Source organism: Hyaena hyaena, unplaced genomic scaffold (assembly GCF_003009895.1).
Source record: "Hyaena hyaena isolate Hyena2069 unplaced genomic scaffold, ASM300989v1 scaffold_70, whole genome shotgun sequence".
Lineage (NCBI taxonomy): Eukaryota > Metazoa > Chordata > Mammalia > Carnivora > Hyaenidae > Hyaena > Hyaena hyaena.
In genome coordinates this window covers 4,163,331-4,179,694 of record NW_024080701.1, presented here as the reverse complement: position 1 = coordinate 4,179,694, position 16,364 = coordinate 4,163,331, and the positions used below count along the sequence as shown (strand labels likewise).

General features: G+C 45.5%; 1 protein-coding gene across 10 annotated transcripts in view; it reads left to right on the top strand.

Moving 5' to 3' along the window:
* Positions 1-12,426, top strand: part of FRMD5 (FERM domain containing 5) — a 45,845-nt gene extending 33,419 nt beyond the window's left edge. For 4 of the 10 annotated variants that reach the window (XM_039232808.1, XM_039232807.1, XM_039232811.1 and 1 more), the window contains 4 exons: positions 1,530-1,604; positions 2,178-2,246; positions 3,373-3,479; positions 10,566-11,459. In XM_039232808.1, the coding sequence (XP_039088739.1) occupies positions 1,530-1,604; positions 2,178-2,246; positions 3,373-3,479; positions 10,566-11,143 (829 nt within the window). In that variant the 3' untranslated portion in view covers positions 11,144-11,459. Of the gene's footprint in view, positions 1-1,529; positions 1,605-2,177; positions 2,247-3,372; positions 3,480-10,565; positions 11,460-11,786; positions 12,121-12,177 lie in introns of those variants that run through there. The other 6 variants (XM_039232810.1, XM_039232806.1, XM_039232805.1 and 3 more) reach the window with 3 other exon arrangements.
* Positions 12,427-16,364: the final 3,938 nt, after the last annotated feature.

Below are 16,364 nucleotides of genomic sequence, written 5' to 3'. Positions count from 1 at the left end.
GAATCAGGGACGAACTGAATGGGCAGCCTGAATTATAACCTGAGTGGGCTTCTCTCGTCTCTTGAAGACTACACTCAGAAAAGACTGACGCATGGTCAAATTTCCCTCCTGTTCAGTCATGGCTGTCTGAGGGAAGCCAAGAAAAGATGTCAGCACCATTTTTGGAGACCTTTGTTTTTCTATTTGTGTCATGGAAACAGAACTGTACTTCTGAACCTGTGACCAAACTCAGTTTCTGAGTCGTTCTGTTAATAAATCCCCACACCTAACTAGCCCTGCCCAAGACCCACACTGGAAACTGAGGCTGTTTTTCACATTTCCACTGATTACTTGATGCTCTCTAGTAAGTGTTGAGCCTCTAGCCTGGGTCAGATCCCCAATTATGCCAAGTCTTAGTAGCAGCCACTTTGGCATCACTCTGAGCATGTTTTACATGCAAATCCCTGGCCTTGCCCTTGGTCTAGTGTTGTGAAGGGAGCCGGGTCAGACTCGAGGACATGCTCAGGCAGGAGGGCAAGTAGGCTTTCAGCCTCACAGAGCCCTGAGACAGGTGCACATAGTCTCCCAGGAACTGCTATTTCATGGATTTGGGGGACATCTCCCTAAATACTGACTGCCTGCTCACAACAGAGGCTTCAGACCCAGATGGTTTCCTGGCTAGATCAGCACTACAGGTACCTCAGGGCATGTTATAAGCTGAGTCAGTCAGGTTGGGAGGCCTCACTCTGGGCAGCCCTACCCAGCTTCCTTTTTCTAAGGGTGAGAGGGCCATTTGGGATCAAAGAAGTCACCTAAGAGGATATTTTACAGTGCCCATGGCCTTCCGGAGTCTCCACACCAGCTGTCCACAGCCTTGAAAGTGATGTTAATAGGCATTCTGGGAGAAGGGGGGTGATTCCAAGTTTAAATAAATGACGGAACTTGTATTAAAGTTAAGCCAGTTTGCCCATTTCAGGACTTCTCAGAGTCTTTAATATGGTAACATACTTTAGGACTCTCCAAGAGGGAGACGGAATGGGGTGGACAGCCCTTACTCTCTCCTCCACCCATAATTACCCAGACATGGACGTGAGTCATCAAATACTAGGGCTGGAAAGGACTCCTGGGGTCAAGTAGTCCCAGCTCGGTCATTCTGTAGATAAGACAACCAAAGCTAAGAAAGGAAAAGAAATTCACCCAAGGTCATACTGCTAACAAGTGGCTTGAGATTTGACAGGCAGCATTCTATTATTCCCCCAGGCCATCACCCCTAACATTTATTCTCAGTCCCCCTGGCAAGCCCCATGAAGCACTCTTGGGGAGCCCTCACTCTCTTGACATGAAAATGGGTTTCAACATGACTGTCCCCAGCATTAAGGCTATGAGCAAGCCCTCAGGTCCTAAAGGAGAGTCAAAGACAAGCCAGGCCGTGAAGGGCCTTTTCCTGAAGAGTTTCCTCAAGTGGCCTTTGGAAGGAGCTGGGAATGCGCTGCCTTAGCCCAGGAGGCAGTTGCAGGCCATCTGTCACACTGGACTTTGCCTTGCTGCAGGCTGGAGAAGTCAAGCCAAGTCCGCACAGTGTCCAGCAGCAATTTATTCTTTAAAGGGAGCCGGTTTCGATACAGGTAAATAGTGACAGTAAGTAACTGTTATGGACCTATTTTTAGACCCCTCTCTGGAGAACAGTGGCTCAGTGGTCCTTATCCTTAAGAACAAAGGAACTGGAAACCTCCAAAAAAGGCTGAGGTTTCTATCCAGTTTTCCTTGTCTCCTAACCCTTTGACTATTTCTTTCCTTCCCTGCCACGGTTTGTCTGCAGGGTTTAAAATATATTTCTTCTTCTGCCTTCATGACAGCAGTGAAAATAAGAACTGTAGAAGTGATTCTTTTCATGTCTTTCTAAAGATTTTTTTTTTTTGCAATATTTCTGGAACATGCTGGACAATGAGCAATCATTTCTAAATGAAAATGGAAGATACCAAAGACTCCAGAGATATAAAGGTCTCTAAGCTAAGCTATCAGGACATCTAAGAACTTACCCTAGCAAGCAAGTCTTTCTCAGTGACCTAAACATTGGGAAGGACTAGGCCAAAACGGCCATTTCCCACTTCATCTAAAGTATCTGCATTCTTAGCCAGGAGCCCAGTGCTGGAATATCATCTCATCCCTCACTGTTTGTTTTATTATACTATTTATAGTGGCCGAGTTGCAAAGGAAGTAATGGAGTCGAGTGCAAAGATCAAACGGGAGCCACCAGAAATACACAGGTAGGCTGCCAGGGACTTCCTCCCAAAACCAGTTCCAGCTCAGGTCCCAGAATCTCCAAAAAGGGAACAGTTTCAGTACCATGAAGATTCTGGGCACAGTGGCTCACAGAAGGGGTAGGAGAACACGGCAGAGGGGCGTCTGGGTGGCTCAGTCAGTTAAGCGCCTGACTTCAGCTCAGGTCATGATCTCACGGTTCGTGGGTTTGAGCCCCGCGTCGGGCTCTGTGCTGACTGCCAGCTCAGAGCCTGGAGCCTGTTTCAGTCTGTGACTCCCTCTCTCTCCGACCCTCCCCTGTTCACGCTGTCTCTCTCTCTCTCTCTCCTAGAAATAAATAAAACATTAAAAAAAAAAAAAAAAAAAAAGGAGAACACGGCAGAAAAGTTCCCCATCTCAGCTAAAAGCATGGGGAACTGTCTTACACTGGTATCCCTGAGCCTTGATGGAGAATGAGGGAGGGCACAGTAGCCAGGACCACCTTCCTGGATACTTCTCTGTGTCTTCCCAAATCCTGAAAGTGGCCAGAGACCATGGAGGACATGTCCAAAATGCAAGATTTCCTTGGTTCTGGAATCAACCAATTACAGAAAGCCAGGGACAGCCCCACAGTCCTGTCTCACTAGGTCTACAATAGTTCTGGGATCCTTGCTTCAGGTATAACTGTACATCATGCATATCTCCTAAACCTAGTAAGATCCAGAAAGAATATTATTAGTTCATTAACCAGCCTGACCTCTGGGAATGGGAGCCTTACTACTACCTTCACCTGGTACCCCCTGCAGCAGCGGTCTCTGTCAGAAGTCAGAGGAGGCTGCCATACGGGTTTTCAGGAGTCTGCCTATCCTGGGGCTCTGTTCCCTGACAGTCCTACCCAGAGACCAGCGGCACCATTGCTGCACTAAAGCAAGGCTCAGGTGGGTCTGGAATATAAGGTGATGGGTGAGTGAAGCAGTGTCTCTGACAGAGATCCAGGGACTAAAGGGGAAAAAAAAAAGGTATTAAAGACTTTTTTAAATAAATAAAACTTAACAGAGCCAGGCAATTCTAGTAGCTACTCCTCAACTCTGACTCTTGATCACATCTGTGCATGCACTGAATTAACAAAGTTCTCTTTTCCTTTAACCTCAGAGCAGGGATGGTTCCCAGCCGCAGCTGTCCCTCCATAACCCATGGTCCCAGGCTGAGCAGTGTCCCCAGGACCCGGAGAAGAGCTGTCCACATCTCTATCATGGAAGGTGAGCAAATGCTCTGGAGATGACCATGGGATTCCTCCAAGTTTTGACTTGGACCAGTTCCTCTCAGGGACCTTGAAAAGAAGTGAATTTGCAGCAGAGACAGCAGCACGTTTCTCCAGTGGAAGGGAGAGGGTTTGTGTAGTGCCTGGACACCAGCTAGGCATCAGGTGAAGGGTAATCCCACCCAGCCCTGCTGAGCTGTAGTCCAAGATGGAGTTTAGATCTGAGAGTGTTGGGGTAGACCTTTGGAAGGCTGTGTATGTTGCATATACCAGGTTCCATGCAGTTCTGAAATTGCTTTCCATCAAGAGGATTTTCACTTGTTCTTCAGATCAGACCAGTCTCCACAAGTTAAACGATCAAAGTGGCTGAGGCAGTTAACCAAGAAATGAAAACTCTTGGTTCTGAAGCATTCCAATAGTTGCCACCACCTTCTATTTCACTTGTAGGAATCTGTCCTCTTGCTATCTGAATTCTTTAACGTAATCTCAAGAAATCGAACATGCCTCGCCTCTCTCTACCCTTTCCTCCCTTTGGAGGAGGCTGCGGTGGGGTGAGCTGAAACAGGGCAGGATGAGGGGGCGATGTGGAGACAAAGTCTGTGTCTCTTCACTGAACTACATTCTGCAGTAGCTGAGGCTGATACCTCTCTAGTCCCTGGGTAGTTAATATTGTTAGAGGAGACTCTCAGAATATTGCCCTCATTGTCACTGACTACACTGCCCCATAGGCTGGATACAGGCATAAGTCAAGTGCTTTCACTCCCAAAGATGGATGTTTTTGTAGGACCACAGAAGATCTCAAACAGCAGCAGGTTTGCTTCAAACCTATCCTGGAAGGTGGGGAGGGAAGACTTTTTGCCCTTTCTGTGGGAATGCTGATGAATGAAAATAAAGAACCGTGTATGTTAGGAAGTATGTATCATTCTGCTGCTTCCCTTTGAGGATCATGAGTTTGTGGATTTTATGTCACGGACTTTGCATTACCTGAGTCTGGTATAGAACTACAGTCAGGGGTTTGAACCCTGGCTGAGCAACCACATCAAGTACCTTAATTATTTGAGTATCTTAGTTGTTCTATTTTCTTAAGTTTATTTATTTACTTTGAGAGAGACAGAGAGAACCCTGTCTCTGACAGACAGACAGCACAGAGCCCAATGTGGGACTCGAACTCATGACCCATGAGATTACGACCTGAGCCAAAATCAAGAGTCAGACACTCAACTGACTGAACCACCCAGGTGCCACAGTTGTTCTATTTGTAAAATAGGGATACGTTCCTGTGTCTCCGTTGAGTTGCAAGGAAACTGATGTACATGGAAGTACTTTAAAGAGATGAAAGCACTGGGGCACCTGGGAGGCCCAGTTGATTAGCCGTCTGACTTCAACTCAGGTCATGATCCTGCAATCCATGAGTTCAAGCCCCACACTGGGCTCTGTGCTGACAGCTCAGAGCCTGAAGCCTGCTTCGGATTCTGTGTCTCCCTTTCTCTCTCTTTCAAAAATAAACAAACGTTAAACATTAAAAAACAAACAAACAAACAGATTAAAGCATTTACTGGACAGGCAGCAAGCACAATGCAAAGAGGCCTGGTCAGGAAGTCAAAGAGGAGATTCCAATCAGAGCTCTGCCATGTACTTTCCTGGGGCAGGTTGTTTAACCTCGCTGAGCCTGTTGCCCCTCCCCCCCGGAGTGCGGTGTGGGTGTGGGAGGGAGCCTTAGGAGCTACGAAGCATAGTGGCTATGCGAGATGTGAAGTTACTGAGGTCTGTCATCAGACACAGTCTGCTGGTTCTTCCTCTGGTGTCGGGTTGAGCAGGAGAACAGAGCACAGTTCTCTGTCCCTTTTCTTGTGGGGTGTTCATCTAAGGAAAGTAGAATGAATTTCTTCTCTTTTGAGGAAACAGAAGTTTCTCCTCTCCTCATGGCCCTTCTTTCCATCCATCCTGAGGTCTAAAGCCACCAGGTTCATCCCAAATCTCCTGCAAAAAGTCAGGACAGCTGTCCTTCTAGAGAAGAATGTCACCCTCTGGAGGAAGGTGTCACTAATGGCAGTATAAGGAAAAGCCTCATGTATTTGTTCTCCAGCATATGGAAGAATGTCCAGTAAAACCCATGTTCCCAGAAAAGGGAAGACTGAGGCTATCCATGTGGGAATACATTACATTTGTAGTAGCCACCAAGCAGGGTTAGCAGAACAACTAAGAAGCAGGAAATCTGTCCTCGAGCTCCCCTAAGACAAGCTATGAGGCTGCCTCAGTTCCCAGCCACCTCTGCCTGTCTTCTCCCACTGAGGCAGCAGTAGGCTCCTCAGCATCTAAAATAGTCCTCTTTGCTTGTAAAATGCCAGGGAAGGGTGCAGCAGGAAAAGGCCACCAAAGAAGCTATTAAAGCAGAGACTTCTAGAGCCAGAGCATACCCTCGCAATCTCAGCCTCACAGAAGTTCACACCTGGCAGATTAGCACAGCAGGCTCCCATGTGCTACTCAGAGCCAAAGTGCTGCTCACATCCCACGCCTGAGACTGCCTGTGGATGAGCACAACCTTCATCCCCAGTCATGGCCTTCAGCCTGGAACCCATTAGATTCCGGAGGGCACCGGCAGAAGCAGCTAAGAACTGCCCCAGCAGGAATGACACTAATAGAATCAGAGCAAGGGGAGGCAGATGGACATCTGGTTTGGATGTGGGGAAAAATAAAACTATTTTAGCATTTAAGTGGCTCTATCAGTCAGGGATTATCAAGCCTCAAGAGATAAAGAATGAATTATTTCCCAAAGGGCTGAGAGTGACATGATTGGGCCTTAGAAGAGGGGTGCTAACCACCAAACTCCCAGGAAGTTATGGACATCTGAAATTGGTTCGTGGTCCATCAGAGACTGTCTTTCCTAGATAGTCCATATGGCACATATCACAGAAATGATTTGCCTTTTCCAGGGGCAAATACTTGTTTACTATCTCTAAAACAATGGGAAACTTGCAAAAACATTAATATAACACTATAATACCAATGAAACTATGTAATTCCAATGAGCTGGGACCCTTAAGAAGATAACTGTACACTGCTCGGCCCTCCCCTCTGCCCTCAGGGATGCCAAGATACCACGTGTTACTTAGCACAGGCATATTGGTTCCTCTTATCCACTGCGCCCTGTGAGAGTCGGTTCAGCAACAGAGGGCCCGGCAGTGTACAGCCCAGGAGAGGATGGGACACAGTCCATTTCCAGCCCCAGAGCTGACACCTCACACTTCAGAGACACCCAACCCAAAGCCAGATGTCTTTATAGCATCACATTCTGCATTTTCTGGAACTATGCGATTCTCCCTGCCCTATGGGATTGTTCCTTGCCCTCTCTGTACCTCACGCTGAGAAGTCTGGGGCCCTTACACGGGCCTGTGGGAAACAGCCACATGCTAGGGAAGCATTACTTTTTATGGCTCTAAGTGCTTCTGACTGAATCCAGTCCACTGATAACCTCGGCCTCTCAGAGTTGTTCGTTCTCTGAAGCTCAGCCTACTTTGTCTCCAGAGCTGACATTCTCTCTCCAGCACTGGAGGCACTGTGAAGGAGCTGTCATGCGTGAGGTCAGCAAAAATCCTTTGTCCCTAGTTGTTTTTCCATCCTTTCCCTCTGTATTTCCCCTGCCTGGCTGGTTTCCATGAAGAGATCAGCTGGTTTCCACTGAAGAAGTACCTGCTTTCCTGGGCCACCATGGGGAAGAGTCTGATTAAGATTCACACCAGAGTCCGAGTTCAGCTCCGTTTGACTAACCACTGCCTTCGGCCACTGAGTGTGCGCATCCTGAGGATGGGGCCCCGGCTCCAGGGTAGGCTCCTGACCACTGTGCCCCCAGGCCCACAGGGAGCCACCTATGGGCAAGGCAAGCAGCTGGAGCATGTCCAAGGTAAAAGAGAATCCTCTGTTTTGCTGTACCATTTGCCAGATCCCACCCATCCATGGTACCCACCCCCTCCGTCCCAGAGTAACAGATTTGATGAAGGAGTTGGGGTGGGTGGTGGTTTCTACTGCACCTGAGGTTCTGTACGAAACTAGTCTGACATACATACAGGTGAGGTCTGCTGAGGAACAGAAGACTAACATTTACTCAGTAATTTTGTTTGTTAAGCAATCTCTAAAAATGCATACATATCCATTATCTTATTTACTGAGAGCACCAACAGCTTATTAGAATGTGGTTTCTAGTGTCTCTCTGATCTGTTCTCTCTGATACAACAACCTTTGCCTCTCTTCTTCCCCAGCAAGCTTAGGGCGGATTATAGGCCAAGCTGAAGTGCACTGAAGTGGCTTCAGCCACTAAGCTGGTCATACTTTGGAAGATCTGACAGTCACAGCTGTCTTTGTGAGGGGACAGCCTCTAGAAGGATACGAGGAATATGTAGAATTTAAGAAACAAAACAGATGAACATATGGGAGGGGGGAAAAAAGAGAAAGAGGCAAACACATCATGAGAGACTCTTAGAGAACAAACTGAGGGTTGGTGGAGGGAGGTGGTGGCGGGGATGGGCTAGATGTGTGATGGACATTAAGGAGGGTACTTGTTGCGATATGCATGGAGTGTTGTATGTAAGTGCTGAATCACTGAATTCTACTCCTGAAACCAATATTCCACTGTATGTTAACTAACTAGAATTTAAATAAAAATGGAAGGAGGGGAGGGAGAAATGGAGGACCCAACACAAGTATGATCAGGGCCTGAAGGATTCTGTTTTATTAGGGACCCATTACACACACCCCAGTTCATAGTCCTCATGCTCTTGTGCAAATACAGGAATAAGGGAGAAAAACTGGGGGAAAAAGATCAACGAGCATCAAAAGCAATGGAACAAGGGGCTGGTTCTTAATTTCAAGACAGTTTCTTGGACATTTGAGACTTAAATCTAAAGCAGGTGTAAGCTGTTGACTTAATTCATCCAGGCCCAGAATCCAACTACATGATCATTAGCATTAGGAAATAGAGGCTTGGAGTCTATCCTTACCTTTGCCATTAACAACCAACCACATGACTTCAGGCAAGCTCTGTAACCTCTCGGTTTCATGACTTCATGGAAAGATAAAATGAAAGCACTTAAAGTTATTTTAAAATAGAATACAAATTTAAGATTTTAGCACAAGTGGGGAAATACAACTAGGACCATGAGGAGCTTCTGAAAGCAGAAGCTGAGAACTGTGGCAAATATACTTACTTTGGGTGAGGTGATGGGGAGACTAGGTGAATATCAGGGGGCTGCTGTTGCCACCCCAACCCACCCCATGTTTGTAAACAATCCCAGGATTTGTACCTCTGGAGACTCCTTAACTGCCAATACTGAGATGGGCTCCAGCAGGCTGAGCAGGCAGATTGCCTGGGAGCAAATAGCTCCACCAGAGAGCCAAGTACAACTCACTACTTCTGAAAGGCTACTGCCAACTCTTAAAAGAGAACCTTGGTAGCGCCTTGGTGGCTCATTTGGTTAAGCAACCAACTCTTGATTTTGGCTCAGTTCATGATCTCACGTTTGTGAGATCAAGTCCGGTGTCGGGCTCTGTGCTGACAGTGCAGAGATTCTCTATTTCTCTGCTCCTCCTCTGCTTGGTGCTCTCTCTCAAAATAAATCAACATTCAAAAAGAGAGAGAGAGAGAGAAACCCTTGGGCTTCTGAAGTTAGCCCTAATCAACCCTCATTAGGTCAAACCTTTACCTAGCTGGGAATCTGATCCGGTGTGCAGCAGTTCAGAGTCAATTTCAGAGCAACAGAAGGGGACTGGCTTCTCTTACCATAGGCCACAAAGGTAGGGAAAGCCAGAGCCACTCTGGCACCCCAAAGATAGCCAGGAATGAAAATGCAGACACTGAACCTGAAACAAGAAGCCATTTCCTTGGGAGCATTGTGATGTCGACCATACTTGATGACTCTGGGCTCACATCTTCTGGCTACTGTTCAGTTGAGGGAGTAACCAGCTCCTGTTTTTTGCTACCAGAGACTGAGCACTGGAAAGAGAAAAAATGTCCCATCTGAGAAAGTAAGGAGATAGTGGGTAGTTTTAGGGGTCAGAGAACCTTTTCTCATGACAAACCTAAGAGAATTTCCACCTTGACCCAACAAGATGTTCAAAGAAACCACTCAGCAGCTTGGAGTATATAAAGATAGGGGAAGTGTCAGCCTCCCATGGACCCCGCTCGTTCCAAGGTGAAAAGGAAAGGAGCTACTAGCCAAGGGCTATTCCCCTTCCCCATCAGAAAACACTTAAGAGGGAGGCGCCTGGGTGGTTCAGTTGGTTAAGTGTCTGACTCTTGACTTCAGGTCACAATCTCCAGGTCATGAGATCAAGCCCAGAGTTGGCCTATGTGCTGAGCATGGAGCCTGCTTGGGATTCTCTCTGTCCGTCTCTCTCTGCCCTCCACTGGTATGTGTGCACATGTGTGTGTGTGCACATGCGCACTCTCTCTCAAATATAAACATGAAAAGAAACCACTTAGGAAGAGCAGATAGGGTTTTCATGTCCCTTAAGATAAGGACAGCCAGAAGTGGAAGGCTGAAGAGATGGAACAACTGCAGAAATCCAAAAGATGACCACATGAGCTCAAGGAGCTGTATGCTGGGTTGTTAGAAGGGCACTCAGCTCCACAATCAGTATTTCATGAGCCCCAGTGAAGCAAAACAGTCTTTTCTTCCTCATTCCTGGCTTTCGAGACCCTCAGTCCAAGGGGGAGACTTGAGCTCCCTGAACTGTGGCCCAGCTCTAAATCAGGGATAGACTGATTCAGACTCTTTCAGTTGAGGCTAAAAGCAGGCCCAGGACATCAAAAGCAGGAAAGGCAGAATCTTTAACAAATCTTGCCAAAACCCTATGTAAAAAGAAAAAAAAAAACCTTCCAACCACGGCCCCTCTGATGTCTGCTGCTTCTCTTATCCTATTCCTGATACACCAGAACTGTGTGCAGCAGCCACTGTCACGTGGGCATACAGAGGGGCTTCCTTGCAAGATTTTAGTAACCGTATAAAACAGAATGGGTGCTGCCTCCACCAGACAACAAAGTGTGCATGGGGACCCAGAAAGTCTTCTCATTATCCTTTTGCCTTTCCAGGCCTCGAGTCCCTCCGGGACAGCGCCCATTCCACGCCAGTGCGTTCCTCCTCCCACGGGGACACCTTCCTGCCTCACGTGAGAAGCAGCCGGGCAGACAGCAATGAGCGAGTCGCCGTGATTGCAGACGAAGCCTACAGTCCTGCAGACAGTGTGCTGCCCACCCCTGTGGCTGAGCACAGCCTGGAGCTGATGCTGCTTTCCCGGCAGATCAATGGGGCCACGTGCAGCATCGAAGAGGAGAAAGAGTCTGAAGCCAGCACTCCAACTGCTACAGAGGTGGAGGCCCTTGGGGGAGAGCTGAGGGCCCTGTGTCAGGGGCACGGCAGGCCAGAGGAGGAACAGGTGAATAAGTTTGTTTTAAGTGTCCTCCGTTTGCTCCTTGTGACCATGGGACTCCTCTTTGTTTTGCTCCTCCTCCTGATCATCCTTACCGAGTCTGACCTTGACATTGCCTTTTTCCGTGATATCCGCCAGACCCCCGAGTTTGAACAATTCCACTATCAATACTTTTGTCCCCTCAGGCGATGGTTTGCCTGCAAAATCCGCTCAGTGGTGAGCCTGCTCATTGACACCTGAGAAGGCATGACTCCTCCCAATAACTAGCCAGGTGGACCCAGGAGCCCGGCTACCCATTCCCAGCAATGGGACCCATCGCGGAACCATCGGCACATGTACCAAGTCCTCCTCTCATGACTCAAAGTCCACAGCCTAGGAGGGTCATTTCCCAGAAGAAAAAGAGGATAGGCTCATGCCCTGTCTAAGCAAACTGGGAAAACTCATTTCCTTCAGAGGTTCTTTCAAGAAAGGCTCAGCGACTCTGTTTCTCATCCTCTCGATTTGCAGGATAATTTTTGGTTTTGAATTTTGATTTTTCATAGATGTGTATTATTTTGAAAGTATCAAATAAAAATAATTTATTTTACTATTACGGATTATCGCAGTAGTGTCACCTAGCAGATGGGACACTAGTTGAAGACTAGAGAGCTGCCGTCCTCTGTATTGTGCGGGAGCTTTCCTACTGGGCTCCAGTAGGCTCATCAGTGCAGCCTCAGCAGCACAGTCCAGGGGTCTGGACAATGGGAACTATCTGTAGGTTCTCCTGCCAGACAGAGATTTGAAAAGAGTAAACATCCATGTAGAATGATTAAATGGAAAGTTGCTTCTTATGATGGTCTGAGTTGGATTTTCTTTTCCTTTTGTTTTTTTCAAATCTGAGCAGAGTGGGCATCTGAAGGGACCACCGCTACCGCAGCAGCAGCAGCAGGGGTGGGGTAAGTCTGTCCCCTTAGACTAGATCCTAGTGGGCATCGCCATGAGTTTTATATAATGAACTTAGACTTCTGTGTTTTTTTTTTCTGAAGAACCTCAAGACTTTATGCTTCAGAGATATTAGTTGAACTCAGTGGTGCCTGAGATAAGACTGTCAGAAATGTCAAAGTGTAGTTAACAGAAATGAGAACTTAGGTACCTAAGAAACTGCTGAGATTCAGAGAGCAGTACCTATTTTGTACAAGCCCCCCCCCCTAAAAAAAACTATTTCAATTTATATTTTAACAACAAAATGTTATTTTCTTATCAATTCATATTTTGTTTTTACTTTATGGATTAAGAAAATAGAGCCTGATGAACTAAATGATGCAAGAAAGAAACTGATCCTGAGAATGAAAAGCTTCAGAAAATAGAATTCCAAGATCAACAAAGAGCCTTGGAAGGGACCAGGAAAAGAATTTCTTTAAATAGGCATACTAAAGATGCCTACAAAAGAAAGAAGGTGAACGTGGCGGAGACCAACACTTAGATGTAGAAATACTGCCCCCTAGGGTCAGCTTCTGCATCAGGAAAATAAAAGTTCTAGGAAAGCACTTGCCATCCTTGTTGAGGGAAGCCGTGGAAGCATGCAGAAAGCAGAGCATGTGAAGGGTGAATGTGGGGTCCAAGGCCCAAGCTCTGCAACTCTTAACAACCACTCACATACAAGATCTTGTTTTCATCTCAGGGAGAGATTTCTAAGTCATCTGGGGCCTGAGGACGTATTTAAGGATAGTCTGTAGTCTGTAGACGTATTCCTGGGACCCACACAACAGTGGAGTGGCTGCTAACATCACATGATGTTGGGCAGCCCCAAATGCAGAACAGAATGAATCACTTGTAGATTTGCTCTCCCCTAGTTTGTCCCCTGAAATAGCAGAATCATGTCCATGTACAGAGTATAATAGATGAGGGATTGCCGGGGGGGCAGGGTGGGAAGAGTGAATTGCACAATTCTAAATGCCCTTTCATCTAGACCAGGGGTTGGCAAACTTCTTCTGTAAAGTGCCAGAGAGCAAATATTTTTTTATTTTGGTTTTGTGGGACATACTCTGTGGCAACTACTCAACTTTGCCGTCATAGCACAAAAACAGCCATAGGTAATACATAAACAAGGGAACATGGCTGTGTTCTATAAAAATTTATTTCTAAAAATAGTTGAATTTGGAGCACAGGCCATAATTTGCCAACCCGGATCTAGACAACAAAACTGCTCCTTACCAGTATGTTAGAGGGTCAGCTCTGCTCCCATTCCTGACTTGCTAAAGGTCCAGGACCATATCCCAGTGGAGGCACTGGGGTTGCTTGTTTAAAGGGTGCTTGAACAACCAACCAGCACAGAGGTATCTGATGCCAAGATGAGCAAGACCAAGTGTTGAAATGCTAAAACGCCACCAGAAGCTAAGAATGGAAGAAGAATGTCTGATCATTTCCATACCAGCGACAATTTGGGCAGAATTATAAACATCTATTTACCAAGTGACAAGACAAACTGAAGGAGATCCTAGTAAAACTTAGGGATCACTTAGAACCAACTATCCACTGCCACTTGTCATCTACACAGGAAAGGCTTTATTTAGCACAGGACTGAAGTGAAAAGTAGACTCAGAGATGAAAAGGCTGTCAGGATACAGGGGGCTGGTTTTAACCTGGATATCTACTGTCTTATGCAACATAGCAGATTACTTTTAGTGTAGTGTTCCTACCTCAGTCTGTAGAATATGGTGTTTCTATGCAGTGAGTGATAGCCTTGACACTGACCTTTCATATTCACATTAAAGAAAGATGCAGTATTCCATTTCCTGGTATGTTACTTGTGTCTAGAGTTCTTTTTTTTTGTGTGTGTGTGTGTCTAGAGTTCTAAGAGTACAATAGTCCATACCACTTCCAACAGCTGGATTTTACTCTCTGAAAAGAAACTTTTGGGTTACTTTTTTCTAGGGCTTACCCCAGAAAATACAGATAGTAAAGTTTCCTTGGATTTGCTTTTCAAATAGAGCTTGAATAACAAACCTCCTTTGTTGGTGACTATTTTGGTATCTTCCCATCATTAAACATTGTTCAAATTTTTAACCTGGTTTTACTGTGTTCCACTATGTCTCCCATTTTCTCTCAAAATTAGTTTGATCTCATTGTAGAAAAAAACAATGGTTTCCATAGCTTCATCCATCAGAGGAAATAAAACTCTTACTAAAGAATAGTGTACTGCATCGTTAAGCAGTAGAAGGTAAACTACCTGCAAATGTGAATTTCTTAGTTTCATTAAAAAGTATAGTTGTTAACCTTTCGTGTGCCAAAAATTCTCTAAGTTACACTTTCCTTCAAAGCAATGTACTTTTTCTACATATGCAGTATGTAGTTAGCATAAAATCATTGGTGCCATGAAAATTATTTTTAAACTTAAATAAATATTTAAATATCATGGAAGAGTGGACTCTTTTTTAACCTTCAGCTTGTCTCACTTTTTCCTCCTTAAAGTTACCAACACAGAGATAAAAGGATACCAAGGGGATTTATACAGCTGACTTCTGTTCATGACTAGAATCATTTAAAATAGTCATTTTACTGGGGCACCTGGTTGGCTCAGTCAGTTAGGGATCCAACTCTTGATTTTTGGCTCAGGTCATGATCTCAGTCATAAGGTTGGGCTCCACGCTGGGCTTGGAGCCTGCTTAAGATTCACTCTCTACTTACCTCTCTGCCCCTCCTCTCTCTGTTCCTAATAATAATAATAATAATAGTCATTTTGCTTATATCCATCTATCATCCTTGTCCTTCCCCCCAAAATAACTACTACTAAGAACGTTGAAACTGTAATAATGGAATGATTTTAGAGATGAATTGGACCTCATTTTTCTGTTGAGGAAAACCTGGGAGTGATTCTCCTAAGGCCACATAGTTAGGGCCCAAAGTAGAACTGAGATGGTGGAGGGTACCTGGCTGGTTCAGTAAATAGAACATGAGACTCTCGATATTGAGATTGTGAGTTTGAGCCCTATGTTGGGTGTAGAAATTACTTAAGAAAATAAAATCTTAGAGGTACCTGAGTGGCTCAATCGTTTAAGCATTAACTCTTGATTTCAACTCAGGTCATGGTCTCATAATCCATGGGATAGAGCTCTGCATCTGGCTCCACACTGACCATGCAGAGCCTGCTTAAAAATCACACTCTCTCCCGCCCTCCCTCCCTCTCTCCCTCTCTCTCGCTCTCCTCCCCTGCCCCCGCCGCCAAAATAAATTTAAAAAAATTTTGGAAACAAGAACCTACATGGTCCAGCTTCTAGTTCAGTGTTCTTACTCAAGCCTGGAGTAAGAAAAACAGAAAACATTTCCTGTGAAGGGAACAGAATGGTGTCACTGCTTCAGTAGCCTGATAATTACAACTTAAAAACTATATTCCTATAACATTATCTCACCTGATTATGTAACCATCACTCTGTTTACAAAACTGGTAATGATCTTCTAAATTCCATGAGGATGAAAAGTGAAACTTGGGTCCACTGTGCTAGTTTCTTACCTAATCTTCCTGTTTTCAATTCTATCTGCCCTTTAATGCTCCATTCTGCTGCTAGATCATCTTCCTAAAGCACCAATCAAGTTATGTAACCCACCTTCAAATTTTCAGAGGTTCCTATCACCTATAAAATGATATCTAATATCCTCTCCCTAGTGGAGTTTCGTTTTTGTTTTTAATGACAAAGTCTTTGCTTAAAGTGATCTGCAGAGTAAAAAGCCTAAGAAACAGGGGCACCTGGATGGCTCAGTAAGTTGAGCACTCAACTCTTGATTTCAGTTCAGATCATGATCCCAGGGTCATAGTATTCAGTGCAGTGTGAAGCCTGCCTAAGATTCTCTTTCCTGCCCCTCTCTGCAACCATTTTCTTAAAAAAAAAAAAAAAAAAAAGCTTTCTAAAAACAAAAAAGAAAAGCCTAAGGACCACTGGATATGAGTGGTGATCCCATGATCCCACAGCTTTTTTTTTCTTTAACATTTATTTATTTTTCAAAGACAACGAGACAGAGTGCAAGTGGGGGAGAGACAGAGCTCCAGGCTCTGAGCTGTCAGCACAGAGCCCAACATGGGGCTCGAACTTATGGACCATGAGATCATGACCTGAGCTGAAGCTGGACACTTAACTAAGCCACCCAGGCGCCCCCATGATGCTACAGCTTTAAGGCAGCCACTCATCTGTGGATACCTAATGAGGACCCCTTATGTACAGACCCTTTCAGGGCTCTAGCACCCACTCCCTCTGCTTAGGGTTCCTCAACCATCACCAAGCCCCTCTGCAAGTGAATACACTCCTGGTTTTAGCACATGAACAGGCTTCCTCTACACACCCCTACACCTTGCTGATGGAGTGGAATCAAATAGGCAAAAGAACTTGTAAAACATTTCCTCTTGCATTGCTTTCATTTGAGGAAGAGGTACCTTAAAATGTTTTATTCCTGCCTCTAACTGTACTAAATGTTATCTTCCTCACAAAAT